This window comes from Mytilus californianus, unplaced genomic scaffold (assembly GCF_021869535.1).
Source record: "Mytilus californianus isolate M0D057914Y unplaced genomic scaffold, xbMytCali1.0.p SCAF_3, whole genome shotgun sequence".
Lineage (NCBI taxonomy): Eukaryota > Metazoa > Mollusca > Bivalvia > Mytilida > Mytilidae > Mytilus > Mytilus californianus.
This window is the reverse complement of record NW_026262679.1, coordinates 111,350,791-111,370,806: the sequence shown is the minus strand read 5'-3', so window position 1 is coordinate 111,370,806 and position 20,016 is coordinate 111,350,791. Positions and strand designations below refer to the sequence as shown.

At 31.4% G+C, this 20,016-nt stretch overlaps 1 protein-coding gene across 3 annotated transcripts; it reads left to right on the top strand.

The window, feature by feature from the left end:
* The first annotated feature begins 1,899 nt into the window (after positions 1-1,899).
* On the top strand, positions 1,900-19,541 carry LOC127735818 (ciliary-associated calcium-binding coiled-coil protein 1-like). 3 transcript variants are annotated; one of them, XM_052246197.1, is made up of 10 exons: positions 1,900-2,071; positions 6,493-6,510; positions 7,599-7,696; positions 9,035-9,204; positions 10,875-11,022; positions 12,175-12,247; positions 12,830-12,952; positions 13,184-13,210; positions 16,690-16,809; positions 19,346-19,541. In XM_052246197.1, the coding sequence occupies exons 1-10, from the start codon at positions 2,051-2,053 to the stop codon at positions 19,424-19,426; spliced, it is 879 nt and encodes a 292-aa protein (XP_052102157.1). In that variant the 5' UTR covers positions 1,900-2,050; the 3' UTR covers positions 19,427-19,541. The 3 variants fall into 3 exon arrangements, with proteins under 3 accessions (XP_052102157.1, XP_052102155.1, XP_052102156.1); XM_052246195.1 differs by lacking the exons at positions 1,900-2,071; positions 6,493-6,510 and adding an exon at positions 6,612-6,744; XM_052246196.1 differs by lacking the exons at positions 1,900-2,071; positions 6,493-6,510; positions 13,184-13,210 and adding an exon at positions 6,612-6,744.
* The last annotated feature ends 475 nt before the right edge of the window (positions 19,542-20,016 follow it).

The following is a 20,016-nucleotide window of genomic DNA, read 5'->3' as shown; positions in this document are numbered from 1 at the left end:
AGATCCGTACCAAGCATATAATAACCGTATGATTTTATGCTGCTATCGAAATTCAAACCCATCATCCAAGGCAATCCACATTGTAGACTCTGTCTACTGGATTTATTTTGCTCATTAGTTCTCTGCCTGAAGATGCGTGAAATATTTGCTGCTGGATGTCAAGCAATCAACAATCAAACATAAAGGTAAGAAGATACGAAGCTGATCAATAAAAAAAAATCGAACCCTTCCAAAATCAGTCCAGAAATGAACTCAGTAATATCTATTAGAGAAACATACTTTTAAAGATGGATGTTAAATTGCGTTGAACAATATGGGTAAATAAAAATTCTCCCCTCGGTTTCGTCCATACTTTAGAATATTACACGTTTAAGTAAACAAATAAAGGAAATACCATGCGAAATAAATGTCAGCCTTATGAAAATGTATGTCTATATCATTGATTTTGATATGGTGGAAGAGAACAGGCACTTGTCTCTAAAAAAAAACCAACATATAGGTGTTAAAGGAGCATTAGCTACGAGATATAAAAAAAAATATGATTTTTTTTTGTTCAATCATTAGCGAAAGTGAAATAGTGAAATAATAATTCGCTTTTAACAATTCGCTTTTAACAACCAGTTTGGTTCAGTTTTGTCAAAATAAGCAAAGAAACATTGCTAATGAATTATTCACTTGCAAGTGAATAATTCGACCTCATTGAATCCGTAATCATGTGAACTTTAATTGATTCCTATAGCTAGAGATGGGTTACGCATGAACTAGGTGTGTTCAGTTATTAAATGGAAAAGAATGTAAACATTGGAAATGAAACAAGGGTAAACAATTTGGTTGACTGATTCGATCTAGAAAACTCATTCTTATACAGGTAAAAACGATTATCAACATATTTTTTTAACCTATAATATGAAATCAAACAGACCTATAAAAATCCAATTGCACGAGTTCGCAATCTATTTATATCTATGTTTATGTTAACATCGGGTTATATGACCGTCGGGGGTCTTTGGGGGTCACCTCGATGGTTAATTAAATGGCGCCCAGACTAAAATACACACGAAATGCTGATACATACTATCGAGTCTATGCATCTTAAATTGTTTATTTTAGACTTTTTATAATTTGAATATGCATTTTAGTATGTTATAAGTCGAATATAAGAATTTAAGTCAAATCGGTGAACACGAATTTGACAGCTCATATTAAAGGTATATATGAATTTGTTCACAGAGAAGTGCCTGTGTGGACGAGTATGCGAGTTACGATAGATCTGATTTTCAAACATATTGAATAAATAAATATAGGTGTCTCAACTGCAGTGACAAACTATTAAGATTATTTTCACATGAATTAAGACCTAAATGGTTTGTTCAAACCCTCAACTGAAATATCTCGAATTAAAACAAGACATTAGTTCTGCTTCAGCAGCTATTTCACCAAAGCTGAGAACCTAAACGACTTGAAGTCACTTAAGGTCCCTTCATTCTGATTCGTATTCGTATTCCAAGTGATTACAGGAATTTCTTATTTGAATGTGATCCCTATAGAAACTTAATGAACACACGATAATATCAACAATATATCATCATCTAAAATTTATTGGGAAACATCGACGCAAACTTCGAAAGGTTTTAAATCTTAAATCCCATTTCGTTAAAGATATGATTCATCGTAGAATCGTTACTATACAACTGTATATTTCTGTTTATAGAATTCTTTAAACAAATGCATAAAACATGTAGTGGATTATTTTATAAAACACTTAGTAGATTTAATTTTGGTCAATTTACATGTCAAAACAATCTGATTTAGAATTAAATGAATAACGTACTCTACTTAAAGGTTTGTAGAACAGAAGAATAAATTTTAATCTCGGCATTGATCAAGCGATCCTGTGATAGATTTAACATACATTATTTGTCTGTTTGTGTATATTGGAGACATCTAGTTCATTTTATTTGTGCATGAATGAGAATGTAATGAATTCTGTTTTTCGAGGATTAATTTTAAACATTTGATCCTTTCATCAAAATTTCAGTGAACCAAAAAGATGTCGAAGAAAGGAGGAAAGGTAAGCAAAACAATATTTCGTGTAAAAAATGTTTGATTAAAATAAAAACCGTCGTTGTTTTAGTGCTATTTACTAAATATTTCATAATTGCAATTCAGCAGTCTGGGGACAATACCAAAAAGCCATTGTGGAAAAACTGATTGCTATATGAGTAGAAACGACTGCAGGACGTCTAAAAGTCAAGTGAAAAACATACGTGTGTGTGATAAAGTTATTTATAAAAGTGTCAAAACTTTATATGGGATAGTCTTTGTTGCTTTGTTCACTTGTATATCGAAGACATGTTATAGATAGAATTACTTCACATTCACATAAACCTTTGACAATATGTAGGTTCTACAGAAAACATGAAAATTACTCTAATACACCAATTGACTATCTTTGGATCGCAAATGAACGGTATATGTTTACTAAAACTACTAAAATATAATACAGAAATTCAATGAATACATATTATTTGCATGATGATTCATTTCAATGCAGAATGTATATCATCTTATTTTATAATATTCTCATAAAAAAAAAACATTAAAAAAATACCAGCTAATTTAGTGAAGGAAAAAAGATTGTGATTCATGTGCTGCATGATTTTAATTTAGAATAATGAAGATTTATCTATAAACTTTGAAGAATTATATGGCGCGGTTTGTGAGTCATAAATCATTATAAATATCTAGTCTAGATTAATTATTACTAGTCTTAAACTGTTAAATAGAATTATGTCTAGTTTTAATTGATTATAACCAGCCTTAATAGAACTATGTCTAGTCTAAATTAATTATGACAAGCCTTAAATATAATTATGACTAGTCAAAATTGATAATGTCTTGTCATGAATGATTTAGTCTAGCCTTAATTCTAGTTTAGTCTAGTCATATCTATTTCTGTCTAGTCATATTCAATTAGGACTTGACATATGTCATTTAGACTAGACTAGACATAATTCAATTAGACTAGACACAATAAATTAAGGCTAGACATAATTAGATTTTAGACTAGGCATTATTCAAATTTTGACTATACACAACTCTATTTAAGTCTAGCCATCATTAATTTTATTCTTATGAAAATTCCGTGTATAACCCTGACAAAATATACAAACTTAGGACAACTGACGCTTAAAACCGGCTATATGACAAACTTTTTATGATAATGTTAAAAATATCTCCATATAATTACATTTTACATGTATGTTTCATTATAATACGTTATTTTGATTGGCTAACAGCAATCTCGCGTCATTCTGAAATTAACCTTCATTTCATAATGAAATGTAACATTCATGACGACACGAGCTTCCACAATAAAGTGCACAGGTAAATAAAAGAGAAACTTGATAGAAATCGTGTTTTCATGATCCTAGCAAAAAAATGTAATTATAAGTATTGAATGCTTCTTTTAGTAATTTTATAGGGTTGTAAAAGCGTTGACCGTGCGCACATTTTTAGAATCAAGCGCGGAACAAAATGTACTTCGGTCAACGCTTTTACACCCCAATAAATTTACAAAAAGAAGCATTCAATTCTTAAATGAACTAATTTTTAAAAAGTATGAAAAGAGAGGTGAAAGCACACGACACGCTAATGTCGGATATTATCGATATTGCACACGACACGTATTTGAAGAAATTTTCTTTTTCATTTCTGAAATCTGTAATGAGAAAAAAAAAACACAATTTCCTTTTTACCCCCCCCCCCCCCCCCAATTATTTTTCACCTCCCCTCCCCCTCCCCTTTTTCAAAAAAAAAAAAATCTTTCCCTCAAGATATGGTCATTATCTCAATTCAATTTTCCAATGGAGTTTGCAACCATAATTACCCATTTAAATACATCATAAAAGTTTTAAAATAGAAAATGACATACATAATCATGTCTAAAAATAATATATCTTTAATCAGCATTTTTATTATTTACTTCTAAAAATAAATTGACAGCTAATCACCTCACGACAATACAAAATTTCTTTATACATAATTTAAAAAAAAAAGCAGTGTAAGGGAGGTAATCCAAATTTAACATTGTACTTAAAAGTGATTGTCATTAACAAGGAAACCCTTGTTTTTCCCCCTTTTTTGCCCCTAATTCCTTAACGGTTTGAGCCATTACCCCCCAAAGCCAATCATAACCATCCATTTGTGGTATGGAAACTTGTTGTAAAATTTCAGAGAGATCTATACACCGTTCCACAAGTTATTATCTTAAAACTAGAAAAATGCTTATATGGGCCCCTTTTTTGGCCCCCTAATTCCTAAACTGTTAAGACCATAACCCCAATCAATCCCAACATTCCTTTTGTGGTTTTGTGGTTATAAACCTTGTGTTTAAATTTCATAAATTTCTATTTACTAATACTAAAGTTATTGTCCGGAAACCAAGTGTCTTCGGACGACGACGACGACGACGACGACGTGATACCAATATACGACCACAAAAATTGTTTGCGGTCGTATAAAAACTGGATATCACATCCTAATTTTTACGGTTATGTTATTTATAAAGCCCATCAACTTAGATACGATCCACGTTAATGTATTGGTTCTTTTGATGAACTTATTCTTAAAGAATATCAATTTAATACCTTAATCAGAAATTTGAATATTGTTTTTATCCGTGCTAATATTGATTTTGTTTTTGATAAATTAAAACATAACTAAATATGTGTTGCTGTACATTTATAAAAACTGATGGTCCTACATCCTGCCGATATTATTTACTGACATTTTGGCATTGCACAAGGTCATGCTTTTCTCAGACTGTTCAAGACGTATTTAAGCTAAATCCATTGGATGTGTACTAATAGCTACTGTAGTCTGGAAGAACATGATTTATTCATTATTTGTTATTGGCTTTGAACTATCTTCCTGTAAGTGCGAGTACTCTTATATCTTTTGTATTGATGGTAGCTGGTTTTTTTTGTGTACTTCGTGTTGATCTGATGATTCCAGCCTTTTCCAACTGCATTTTACAGTTTGCTCTTATGTTGTACTGTTACACCATTCTCCCAGGTTAGGAGAGGGTCGAGCGCCGATAGACATGTTTACCTCTGACACATTCTATATGTGTGTCCGAAGTCATTAGTTGTTATTCAGTGGTTGTCGTGGTTTCTGTTTTATAATTGTTTGAATTGTTTCACATTTTGTCATGTCGGGCCTTTTATAACTGGTCATACGGTATGGGTTTTGCTTATTGTTGAAGGTCGTACGGCGACCTTAAGTTGTATGAATCCATTTCATTTGGACGCTGTTAGACAGATGGCGCTTTACAATCATACTGCATCTCCTTAGGTTATATTCAATGTTTTCACTGCCGCCGGAATTTATGTATTATTGAATAAGATATATAATGCCTTGTACGTTTATAGAGATCTAGTAAAGCCATTACGGGAAAGTTTCTTTTATGGTGTTTGCTCAAAATAAATCAATAATATATAGTTACAGTAAATATTTGATGTGAAAATGATAGAATAATTTTATTTTAAGTCGGGTTTACATGAAACATTACAAACATAAGCTCTGTAGAGCTTTTTGTCGACATTAATAACAATAACAACACATACAATATATTAAGACATATAAAACATACACATTAGACATACAGATGTAAGACAGCTATATTGCACAAGCAAAAATGTTTATATATAAAAGCAAAGCACAAACAAGTAAAGCACTAAACTAGATTATAAGCACGAAATAAACAATGCAAAACTAGTTCTAAAAGCTGCATGGAAAACTCAAAATAAAAATCAAAAAATTAAGATCTGCATGAGCCACATCTGCATGAGTTGCCATTTCAGTTGTTGATCATACTTTTAAACTGGTTCAGGTTCGACTGCGCACGGATCGCGTCAGGCAGCTCATTCCAGAGTGTAGCTCCAGCATACCTTAATGAATGGGTACTTCAACAGTTTGTTCGCGCTTTCTAAAAGAGTATGGTACATTTTTAAAATTGATAATACCATGGAGATACACTGGTGACTCTTTGTGTAATATTTTAAAAGTTTCTATTGCCATCGTTCGTAGACGTCTTATTTTTGAAGAAGGTAAACCAGATTTTAACAAAAGAGTTTCATAGTCACTACTATATTTTCGATCATCGACAATATCTTTCCACACAGTACCGTCTGCAGACTATGACTTGTGATATTTCAAGTGACTAGAAAAGAGTTCGTTTGATGTTAAAATAATATAAACAAAAAGTTCAAAACTAGAATTCACGACTAGACGCTGAATTCATACAACTTTGATGACTTAAAAAAAAGGTTTGCGCACCGGGCAACACTCTTGTTTTCGGCCCAGTTGCCCGCTAATAATAAGTGATAATATATAGGCCTATATTCTATGCTACCATTTTTTTTATTTTATTAAAATCGATTATATCTAAATAAATATTCAAATGATTCACTTCAATATTTTCATTTGCAGAAGAAAGGCAAGAAAGGGGTAAGTTTTTAAAATTTGGAACGTTATTGCACACTTTCGTAGTAGAAAATAGGTATTTAGTTGTATCAACTTTCACCACTCTCTTTTGCCGGAAATAGAAATCGTCTATCATGCATAGCAACAAACAATATGGCCGCGAAAAGTCAATCAAAATCAAGTTCTGGAAAGTCAACGAGATCTAATGCATCTACAGGGAAAGATATCAAAGGAAAGAAAAAAGTAACCGTGGAAGAAGTGTGTATATTTTTTGCAGTCGTCCCAGATTCGCAATAGTCTATACTTAATCGTTTGATATGATGTAGATTCTACCTGATCAGCTCCTAAAGGCGATGGTTGTAATGGTTTATAACAAGTTATTTTGCATGTTTGCTTAACTTGTTAGTCACAAGGTTTAAATTTTCAAATTGAAATGAAAGCCTTTAAAACGAAACTTAACCATTAATATGAAGCAATTGTTCCCTGTGAAGAGGAATTCTACTCACTTCGGCACCTGGAATAGTCAAACCTTGTTACCTTGTTATTTTTGGCACCTGCGGTTCACATGATGTTTTTCAAGTAAAATACTCTGTTTTTTTATGTAAAAAAAGCAAAAAAAATATGTTCCCCGTACCAATAATTTTGTACAGTACTATACAAATTTTTGCCCATACCTCAAAAGAAAGAAAATGATATAAGGTGCCGATTTGACTTAGTGCCCATCTGACTTTTTCTAAATGTGCCTAATCAACCAAGTGCCGATTTGACTTGTACCCGTGAAAGAGAAGGAAGTCAGTATTCTTTTTGGTAGATATACAAATTTACAGGAAATTGTATGACTTACATGTTGTACATGGCAGCGTCCATCAACACAACAGTAACAGGGTAACTTTCAATAATTCTCTGTTATATAACCTGAGTGAGACTTTAGCTTAGGCGATTTAGGTGCCAATAGCAAATTAGCTACCAGTGTTTATAAGGTCTTAGAACAATCTGGATAGAATTGACCTCTTACAAGATGTGTATTTTATACAAAGAGTGACCTTTATTAGGATAATTCATATAATATTATTAGAGGATCCTCTTGTATAATTATTGATTCTTTCTTTTAGGATGATCCAGATGATGAAACTGCTGTTCTGGCATTTAAAGTATTGTCAGAAGACCAGACGAAAAAATTACTCACATTAGAAGTTGAAGACATACAAAAGTAATTTCATAGTTTCTTTGTTCTGAATGATAAATCATCACAAAATCTTATGCAGTAGATATTTTATATAGTTTTTTCAATCAGAACATTTTGAGCAGTCATTCTTGCACTTTTTTTATATAAAGAATTCAAACCCATGTAGATCTCGAGCTCTAATAAACTTAAAAGTCTTAAATACTTTAACTAACCCTAACTATAAATGAACTCTAACCCTGCAGTACAGGAACCCCTAACGTAAAAGAAAGTATACTAGGACCTTAATTCAAAAAAGTAGGTGAATTAAAAGACATAATAATTTTTAAACTGTTTTTTTTGTTTTGGCAAAATGTGAATTCTATTATTATTTAAAAAACTAGTATTAAACAACATAAGGAAAATCTGCTCAATATCCCATTTACAAACTACCGGTCACTACCCCCTCCTCCCCAAAATGTAGACATAATTTTCACAGATAAAGGGTCAAACCTTTATGGGAGGATTATTGTTATTGTTATTATCATATTTACATATACTTGTTCTAATAGCCCATCATTTTAATATTGTACATGTACTACTCATAAATTACTGGGATTTTTAATAAACCTTTCATTATGTTTAATTTACATATTAGGAATCTTGTAAGTGGGTGTTGCTATTTAGGTCTGTTTGTGTTTATGCTACATGTATAAAGGTTTTTCCTGGTCTGTTTATGATGTTGATGTCAGATCATTGGTCATCTCTGGAATTCATTCACAGCTTGTGAGAAGTCTAGCTACTCTAAGAGAGATTGCCTGCAGTTGTTATTTTTTTGTTTTGTTGCTGTCTTAATAGTGTAAGTCTCCAGATGGCCTCATCTCCTTTATTTGGTTACTGTCTTATTGATGTAACCATCATGCTGGCCTCATCGCCTTGTTAGGTTGCTGTCTTAATAATGTAACTATCAAGTTGGCCTCATCTCCTTTGTTTGGTTATTGTCTTCTTGATGTAACCCTCATGGTGGAATCATATCCTTGTTTGGTTGCTGTCTTAATAATGTAACCCTCATGGTGGCCTCACCTCCTTTGTTTGGTTACTGTCTTATTGATGTAACCCTCATGGTGGCCTCATATCCTTGTTTGGTTGCTGTCTTAATAATGTAACCCTCATGGTGGCCTCACCTCCTTTGTTTGGTTACTGTCTTATTGATGTAACCCTCATGGTGGCCTCATCTCCATTTCCTCCTATTTATTTGTTCTTCAAGAATCATTTGTGTCACATTATCTTATTTACAATGTATGTGTAAGATTTTTACATTTTGAAATATAAAAGTAAAAAAATAACCATATTTTGTTATTTTTATATATTTTACTTCATTTTCAGAGAACTAGGTGATATATTCAAATTAAAAAACTACAGCACAGATTTACAAGAAGCATCCACGTTAGATTATTACACAGGAGCAGTCTGGTGGGGTAAAGAACAAGGACTAAACCCACAACAGTTATCTGGGTTATTTACTGTAGTTTATAACCTTTTTGACAATGTAAAAGGTAATTAAACAAGAAAATGATCTACAGAATTAGATAATCTATGTCTATTTAATTTTAGAGGTACATGTATCTATATAAATGTACCAACACTGAGCGTTGCATTAACAAAACAACCATAGAACAAAGACACAATTAGAAGTAATAACATTAATGATGTATCTTCAAATTATGCCAAAATAATGGCAAAATTGTAATTTTTGTAAAGTGGGATGTGATAATAGCCAATATTTGACCCTGAAACTTCAAAAAAGTTCTTAAATACTTTCAATGCTGTATTTACTTTATTGCCAATTCAGTGTGTCAATATTATCTCCTAAAATTGACAAAAAAAATGCTAATTATGATGGAATGTATTTATTGGTATATGTTTATGAAACAGTAGCACAATAGAAAAAAATAAAAAATAGAGGTAAAAATATGGTCCAAACTATAAAAATGTATCATGTCATATTCCAAATTGCTCCTAGTTAGTCTAAAAAAGTTATGAATGAGATATCCATTTCGACAGCCTTTGTAGGTAATTGTTACCATACAAAGTTTGTGGATTGAAATCAAATTTAAAGGGGCATTAGCTACGAGATATAAAAAAAATGAAATATAATTGTTTTTTTATCAATAATAATGAAAGTGAAATATTGAAATAATAATTTGCTTTTAACAATCAGTTTGGTTCAGTTTTGTCAAAATAAGCAAAGAGACATTGCTAATGAATTATTCACTTGCAAATGAATAATTCGACCTCATTGAATCTGTATTCATGTGAACTTAAATTGATCCCTATAGCTAGAGATGTATTGCGCATGAACTAGGCGTGTTCAGTTATTAAATGGAAAAGAATGTAAACATTGGAAATGAAACAAGGGTAAACCATTTGGTTGACTGATTCGATCTAGAAAAACTCATTCTTATACAGGTAAAAAGGATTATTAACATATTTTTTAACCTATAATATGAAATCAAACAGACCTAGAAAAATCCAATTGCACGAGTTCACAATCTATTTATATCTATGTTTATGTTTATATTGGGTTGTATGACCGTCGGCAATCTTCGGAGGTCACCTCAATGGTTAATTAGATGTCGTCTGGACTAAAATACACACAAAATGCTCACACATAAAATCGAGTCTTTGCAACTTAAATTGTTTATTTTAGACTTTTTTCATAATTTGGATATGCGTTTTACTATGTTATGAGTCAAATGTAAGAATTTGAGTCAAATCGGTGAACATGAATTTGACAGCTAATGCCCCTTTAAAAGAAATCCAAATTATTTAGATTCATAAATTTTTGTGATGTTTTTATTATTTTGAGAATGGATAGGATTTGCAAAAATAAAAAACTCACATTTAAAATTTTTATAGCAACATTTGTATGTCCCATTGTCTGAATTCACAATATTTAACCAATCTCAAACTTTTATCCATTTTCAACATAAACTTTAATAATTGCACACACAATAATTTCTGAATTAACAGTATACCATAAATGTTTTCTGACTATAAACAGTTTAATTCTAGTGCATTTGTGTAAGAAAATAATAGTAGTAAATTTAAGGTTTAAGTTTTATTAATATGATTCCCACACTTTCTGACAATTCATAAAGCAAGTTTATTTCTGATTTACTAGACCTTGTATATTGTAACATTAGCAAATAAACTTTTTTTACAGAACAACACATGAATAAAGTAGACAATTTGAAAGAATTTAAAGCCGTAATGATGGGTATAGAACCAGAATATCCAGATGTTAAATCAGCTGGTTTAGATTTCTTCTCTGTAGCACAGGCAAGAGCCATTGCTCTGTACATACATACTAGGTATGAATTTTATTATAAAGCTAAGTCTCATACTTTGAACATATTTCATTGTCAAAACAAGAAAAATGACAATGGATAATTAAGTCTGATATACATGTATATCTGACTGCCAAGTTTTGAAAATCTCCATGTAGAATTTACTCAGTGAACATACAGTTTTGCAGATTAATCAATTCTTTTGTATATTTGCATGATAATTGATTTATTTAGCATGGCAAATAATTTTTTATGCTTTCACAACATGCAATCGTGGAAATAAAAAAAAAATTCTTGTAGATATTGACAAAACCTATTTTTTGGGCAATTTCAAAATCATAGTAAATGAAGGTTTTTAGTTATGTTTTAGCTATACTGGTATAATGATAATGATTTCTTTCAAAATTTGATCAGTTTTCATACCATTGATGATGATGACTATGGATGGCTGCTTAACGTCCAGCGGCAAATTAATATGCATTTTCAGGACGAGAACATGTTAATGTAATATGAAATTTAGCACTGCTTTGTACTAGACCGACATGCTGAGCCGTATTTTTAATGTGCTAGTTCACAAGGTAACAGTCCGCAGGAAAACATGTCACCTTACCCAGACACATTATTCTGACTCCGAGCTAACCAGTCTTTGCTCTTACTCCTTAATGCTGTGTGCTTAGCGGAGAAGCAGCAAATACCAATTTTAAAGTCTTTGGTTTGACCCGGCCAGGGTTTGAACCAACAACCTCCCGCACTTGAGGCGAACACTCTACCACGAGACCACCGAGGCGGTGTTTCATACCATTGATGTAAGACTTTAAAATTATGAACCTTTTAAAAAAATTGTGATGAAATAGAGATAACAGTAGTTAACAGTACTGATTTCAAATATTGCAAATCCATTAGGAATATACAAAATCAGGATAATAAACAAAACCTGAGGGAATCTCTGGAACATAGTTACTGTCAATATTTTGGAATTGTGGCAAGGGAGATAATTTGTGGCAGTCAAAAATATCCCCATATCTCAATTTGTTAAATAATGAGCAGTAATGATTATTCTTCCTATGTTGCTCACAATGTGTAGCATTAGATATTGATTTTTTTAATTTTTTTTTAAATTCTGCTTTTGATTTATATTTTCCCATTACATGTTTTTGTAATATCTTTACATTATAGTTTGTTCCAGCACTATAATTTATACCAGTTTATGTTCACACACACTCAAGCAGAAGAAATTATTGGAACAGATGTGAGTACATATATATAATTACTTGAACAAAAGTGAAAACCAAAAATCACTTTTGTTTTCATCGTTGATATGCTACTGGAAGTTTATAATCGAAAAAAAACCATTAGTCCTGTGTTTATGTGGTTTCTGGTAAAGATATTGACACTATTTTATGGGAAAACCCTATCTTGACACATATAATTAACAAATGTCATTAATTGTAAACAATTTATAAAAGAAAGAAGATGTATTTTTCTTAAATTATATATTAACATATACATATTATCGCTATTAGAAATAAAATTTTGCTACATTTTTGTAATTATGGGATGGAGAAAATACAATGAAATATTATATTGATAGTACTTTTACTATTGTTGTCTTTGTTCTAAAACTTTCGTGTTAATTTAAAATCAATTTTTTTTATAACTTCCATTGAAAAAATAGTTTAAAATTTACTAGCTTGTACAATATAGTTTTTTCTATGAGTCTTCAATCCATTATTTATGTGGAAAACTTCAATTTTTGTCCAGATAAACAGTAAGTATATAATATTGCAGGTAGTTAATACATGAAGTAAAATTAAGATCAAAATTTTTACAGCTTTCTATAGAAGTGGCCAAGCCTTCTACACTGCCATTCCCTCCCCCTCTACATGAAGGAGTTCAGGATGATATGTATGCCTCATTTATAGCCACACCCCCACCTACACCACCACCTGCAGAGGTATGTATCAAATATCAAATAATGCAGAGATATTTTTAAGTTATTTTTTTAGTTTTTAGTTTGTTTATTTCAATTTCATATTTTATGCAATATATAATGAGATATTATGAATGTATTTTCCCTTGATTCCAATATAATAATTTTTTTTAGTTATTTAATGAAATATATTCTTAGATATAAACATACATCAACATTTAAACAAATCTTATCTCCTTGTATGATTAAATGTAGGGTGCTGAAGATACAAAATCAGATCAGGTAATTGGTATACATATATTAAGTTATCTCCCTTTATTTTTCACTGCTATTGCATACGAATAAAGATCAAATAATGAGTTAATGATGAAAATTCATACCCAGTTATCACAAAAAAAAAACTTTCTGACTTATTTATTTTCTATCTATCCACTCAGGCAAAAGAATGAGACTTCCTTATAAGACTTCAGAGATAAGTAATTACTAAGATGTGAAAAAGTCAGATGTCAATATTTTCGTTTTTCCTATTTATGCATTATTAGCTTACTGGGATAGAAATTTTCATACACTTAACGTTATCATGTAAATTAAAAAAAAATTGGGATGTTTTTATTTTTGCAAAAATTTGGACAGGATAGGTTTCACAAAAAGTAAAACTTTCATGTTGAATTTTGTTGGCATTATTTGTATTCAACATTTCCTGAGGTGGCAATAATTAATCTGGCATTTATGTACATTTTTCAACAATGCCAATAATAAATAAACACAAAAATTTCTGAATTAACAGTAATACATTTGAAACATACACAAAGTTATCTGGCAATAATGAGAAAAGGCAAGACAAACAGTACATTTGACCTTTCTTGATTTTTTGGGAATTACAAACATTGTAAATATTGAAATGTCTTTCCCTGATATCTGTGACTTAATTTTTGTCGCTAATTTTATTTGATCTTTATTATATTAATTTTTTTCTAACCACAGCCCAAAGGACTCAATATTCACAAATCAAAAGACTTACTATTTAACAGGAATCATATACCGGTATGTCCAATCTGTTAAAATGATCCCATTATTTCAAATATTTTAATACTAATACACGTTCTTTTCTTAGTAAATGGAAAACTTTAAATTTCCATTGCTTACATAAGATTACAACTATTATGAAATATGGAAAAACATGTTAAGATAGAGTTAAGTAAGGTAATGCATGATTCTAACAATGATGTTTAAAGAGTCTAAGCATGATTTCAATATTTATATTTTAACCTGCATGCAAACAAAAAGACACCATGCATGTGTATGCACATTATTCTTTTGAAGTTACATTTCCATTTATTTCTGATAGCCACTTAACAGGTGACTCATAGTCTGCCATAGCCATATTCACTTCCATATACATGTTGTACCAACCTCTCCCATACACTAACCAATTAACAGATAACTAGGAAAAATCAGTCAACTTCATATATTATATTACCACCCACCCTTAATTTCATCTAACCTTGTTCTCTTGCTGAGTTATTGTTACCAGTAATTTTTATTTAACAAACAAAACGCTGGAACTGCCAACAGTTGCTCCCAGAACTGCTTTAATTAAGAGAAAACGTTTTTATTTCAAGGGTTCTAAATACTGTAAAAATAAGAAGATGTTGTATGATTGCTAATGAGACAACTCTCCACCAGAGACCAAATGACATAGAAGTTAACAACTATAGCTCACTGTATGGTCTTCCAACAATGAACAAAACCCATACCGCATAGTCAGCTATAAAAGGTTCCAAAATGACAAATGTAAAACAATTCAAACAAGAAAAATAACGGCTTGATTTATGTACAAAACAATGAACGAAAAGCGAATATGATGAACAGCAACAAATGACAACCACTGAATTACAGGCTTCCGACTAAGACATACAGAATGTGGCAGGGTTACACATTTTTGAATGCACCAACCCTCCTTCTAATCTAGGACAGTGTTGTTACAGCACAACACAAGAAAAAACTACAAAACAATAAAATAAAAAAAACAAATATGAGAAGCATCAATCAACCACAACCACTGAATTACAGGCTCCTGACTTGGGACAGGCATATAAAGAATTTGGCGGGGTTAAACATGTTTGCAGATGCCCAACCCTCCCCTAACCTAGGACAGTGGCGTAACACAACATCCAAACAAACTTTGAAAATCAGTTATTGGACGTGGCAGGGTATTTATACATCCCCACAATAAAAGAGACATTAGGTATAGATCTGAGAGTTCTTGCAGTTACTGACAGCTAGTTCAAAGGCAATACTATTTACAGCTAAAGACAGCTAGTTCAAAGCCAATTCTAAATACTAGTATGTTTGAAGGGACAAATAAACATGTACTATTATTGCCTTATTTTGCCTGCATAATGTGTTATGTTTAAATTGGGATACCATCCTGAAATGAACTTTGAAAAATAATTCTTAAGTAACAGTGATTTGACATGTTAATCCCAAAATCAATATCATAATGCTTCTCCTTCCCTATATCTTTCATGAATTTCATTCCAATCAATCAAGGGAAACTCAAGCTACCATCCAAAAACCATTTTTACATTTACTATACATTTTTTTTAAGTAACAGTGACCTTGACCTTTGACCCTGTGATCAATTGGTTTCTTCCCCTTCCCTATCTTTCATTTCAATCAAGCAAGGGAAATTTAAGTGAGCGTACCATCCAGAAACCATTCTTCCAAAAAATGTATTATTAGTAATTAAAGTGACCTAACCTTTGACCTAATGACCTCAAAATCTATAGGCTTCTTCCTCTTCCCTATATCTTCAATTTTTATAAGTTTTATTCCAATCAAGCAAGCAATTTTTATTTTAAATAACAGTGACCTTGACTAGAGTTTTGACTTCAAAATCAATATGCATCTTCCATCTGTGTAAGTTTCATTCCAATGAACCAAACAGATTTTCAAATAAATATTAAATCATATCCTTGGAATCATACAGTTGAAATATATTTTGTACCGCTAACATATGTTCTTTATAGTACACTTGTAGATAGTTGAGTTTACTTAATCTATATATGAATAATACTAATAGTCATTGCTTAGATCTTAGGATGCCTTTGTCTTCATTACTGCTTACTTTTATATTCAATTGCATATATTGTATATCAATTAAAAAAAAATTTGCTAGTTCAAATGTAGTTAGACTACATGCTTTTATTAATCATTTAAATGAAAAATGGCTTTTGAAAGTATTTATTAAATTGATATATTTTTAGAAATAAAATTTTAACTTAACTGAGACATGAAATCATATCAGTTTTATTGTTAAATTATCTTGGTTTCTCAAAAAATGAAAAAGAGGCATAAAGACCTGTTTTTGATCATGAATATTGATTGAATTAAGATGTATTTGAAAAATAAGACAATTTCTAAAGTAAAAACTGTTTAAGCATTACTCAAGAAGTATAATAATAATGTAACAAGAATGTTTGCAAATTGCAGAATTTTGTTTAATTTTAAAGACAGTATTTTCTTTAAATTTTTGTAATAGTCATGAGGTCATTCTAAAGGTAATTGTCAAGAAACCATTGATATTTATTAAAATCTATTGATAATAAACCATTTTAGCAGTAATGCTGCTTTCAATTAAAATGTGCAGTTAAATTTTAATCATTGAATCACTAACATTAATCTTCCTTCGTTTTGCCAGATTTTTAAATACTGTTTTGAATTGTGATGAATTTTTTCCTTATGTTTTGTTCCCATAGGAGAAACCAAAAGAGGGTGAGCCTACAGTACCAGATATTGATGCATTTAATGATTTAACTGTGGATGATGTCAGAGAAGTGATAGAAAGTGTTGCTAAAGAAATGTTAGGAGGACTGCAGGTAATACAGCTATGTATAGTTCGTTACAAATAAACATGTTAATCAGTTTTGTCCTTAATTCTTAATAATAAAGTTTATTAAATGTTGTTTTCATTTTCTAGCACTGGGTCAATACCACAGCTAGTGAACTGTTAGTTCCTGAAGGTATCAACAACTCAGTAGTCAGTGCCTAAACAAACTTTTAAATAATTCTCCATTGATAGATTAAGAAGATTTTAGACACTAAGGATCCAACTCCCTTAGGAAAAGTTGACCTTAGATGAATTTGGCTATTTTTGGAGTCCTTTTTTGGTCATAATAGCCCTTCAAGTGTTAGGTCTTATACATCCTTGGCTTTCAAGTGTTAGGTCTTATACATCCTAGGCTTTCAGGTGTTAGGTCTTATACATCCTTAGCTTACAAATGTTAGGTCTTATACATCCTTGGCTTTCAAATGTTAGGTCTTATACATATTTGGCTTTCAAATGTTAGGTCTTATACATCCTTGGCTTTTAAGTGTTAGGTCTTATACATCCTTGGCTTTCAGGTGTTAGGTCTTATACATCCTTGGCTTTCAAGTGTTAGGTCTTATACATCCTTAGCTTTTAAGTGTTAGGTCTTATACATCCTTGGCTTTCAGGTAATAGGTCTTATACATCCTTGGCTTTCAAGTGTTAGGTCTTATACATCCTTGGCCTTCAAGTGTTAGGTCTTATACATCATTGGCTTTCAGGTGTTAGGTCTTATACATCCTTGGCTTTCAAATGTTAGGTCTTATACATCCTTGGCTTTCAAGTGTTAGGTCTTATACATCCTTGGCTTTCAAATGTTAGGTCTTATACATCCTTGGCTTTCCAGTGTTAGGTCTTATACATCCTTGGCTTTTAAGTGTTAGGTCTTATACATCTTTGGCTTTCAAATGTTAGGTCTTATACATCATTAGCTTTAAAGTGTTAGGTCTTATACATCCTTGGCTTTTAAGTGTTAGGTCTTATACATCCTTGGCTTTTAAGTGTTAGGTCTTATACATCTTTGGCTTTCCAGTGTTAGGTCTTATACATCCTTGGCTTTTAAGTGTTAGGTCGTATACATCCTTGGCTTTCAGGTGTTAGGTCTTATACATCCTTGGCTTTCAAGTGTTAGGTCTTATACATCCTTAGCTTTCAAGTGTTAGGTCTTATACATCCTTGGCTTTCAGGTGTTAGGTCTTATACATCCTTGGCTTTCAAGTGTTAGGTCTTATACATCCTTGGCTTTCAAATGTTAGGTCTTATACATCCTTGGCTTTCAAATGTTAGGTCTTATACATCCTTGGCTTTCAAATGTTAGGTCTTATACATCCTTGGCTTTCAAATGTTAGGTCTTATACATCCTTGGTTTTCAAGTGTTAGGTCTTATACATCCTTGGCCTTCAAGTGTTAGGTCTTATACATCATTGGCTTTCAGGTGTTAGGTCTTATACATCCTTGGCTTTCAAATGTTAGGTCTTATACATCCTTGGCTTTCAAGTGTTAGGTCTTATACATCCTTGGCTTTCAAATGTTAGGTCTTATACATCCTTGGCTTTCCAGTGTTAGGTCTTATACATCCTTGGCTTTTAAGTGTTAGGTCTTATACATCTTTGGCTTTCAAATGTTAGGTCTTATACATCATTAGCTTTAAAGTGTTAGGTCTTATACATCCTTGGCTTTTAAGTGTTAGGTCTTATACATCCTTGGCTTTTAAGTGTTAGGTCTTATACATCTTTGGCTTTCCAGTGTTAGGTCTTATACATCCTTGGCTTTCAAATATTAGGTCTTATACATCCTTGGCTTTCAGGTGTTAGGGTATGAGTGTTCCTGGTGAAGGTAAATCAAGAAAAGGGATTTGGATGTTTAAAATAAAAAAAAGTGTTATTTTAGTACTGTAAATTATTATCGAGAGGTTTTTATTAATGTGAATAATGCGTCTGGGTGAGTATCACAATAAGAACACGCAATTTGGTATCTGATACATATATCTGTATACAGATTTTCCTGAAATCGCAATAATTAAACTCGCATCTTTGTCAATTCTTCAACAATCACAATAATATATGCACGCAATAATATCTGAATTTACAGTAACCAAATTCATAGGACAAAGCGTGGTAATAGTACAGGGTTGATAATGACCCAACTATTTATAAGACCTCTGTGCCCCTTATTGTCACAAATAACCCTATCCTTTGTAGAAATCTTAACCACCAATTATTCATAAGACCTCTGTGTCCCTTATTGTTACAAATAACCCTATCCTTTGTAGAAATCTTAACCACCAACTATTCATAAGACCTCTGTGTCCCTTATTGTTACAAATAACCCTATCCTTTGTAGAAAACTTAACCATCAACTATTTATAAGACCTCTGTGTCCCTTATTGTTACAAATAACCCTATCCTTTGTAGAAAACTTAAACACCTACAGACAGAGCAAGTGATATCCAAAATATAAATACAAAACCTATAATATGTATCAATAAAAGAGACCATTATTTTTTGGAGATTTAATTTATAACATATTTTTTTTTCTTTTTTCAGAACGACCTTGCTGCAAAACTTAGGGAAAAGGAAAATAATATTATTCAGAGAATAAATAAAATTCATAAAGTGGCAGAATGAATATTATGTACAGATTATATATACTGTGATATTCCTTTTGAAGACTATTATTTTGTTACTATAATTGTATTATTTTAAATTTGTTTTGTAAAAAAATATCTAAAAATCCAAATAAGTTTTTGTTGCACTTATTTAAAATGCATTAAACAGATGCATTTATTGGGTGGATTTAAATGGTGTCTCAGTATAGCTGTAAAATTTTATGGTTGTCCCTTCAATTGATGTATACACCAATGGTGACTGAAGTCAAGAAATATAGTCTGCTTGGTTTTCTTCTCATGGGAGTAAAACCCTATCCAAATTGGAGCCTCTGTTTGGCTGTGTTGGATGTTTAAATTCCAAGCCATGTCCAGTCAGATTTGGGACATTAAATCAGAACTCCTGTAGAAAAAATAATTGCAACAATACATTCATGTACCATTGTTTTCCAGTGGCAGTCCAGATTTTCCACCTTTGATCCCATCTGTCCCCCTTGCTGTTCCTGCCAATATATTGTATTAATTGCAGATAGTTTCTTGTCCTGAATATACTTGAAATACTTGCCACTGGTTGTTAAGCAAGCAACAATCAATCAATCAATTTATTGGTGG

Coding starts and splice junctions, on each gene's coding strand:
- LOC127735818 (XM_052246195.1), top strand. CDS start 6,640: ATGGCCGCGAAAAGTCAATCAAAATCAAGTTCTGGAAAGTCAACGAGA. Junction 11,023..12,174: donor GCTCTGTACATACATACTAG/GTATGAATTTTA, acceptor TTTACATTATAG/TTTGTTCCAGCACTATAATT. Junction 12,248..12,829: donor AAGAAATTATTGGAACAGAT/GTGAGTACATAT, acceptor AAATTTTTACAG/CTTTCTATAGAAGTGGCCAA.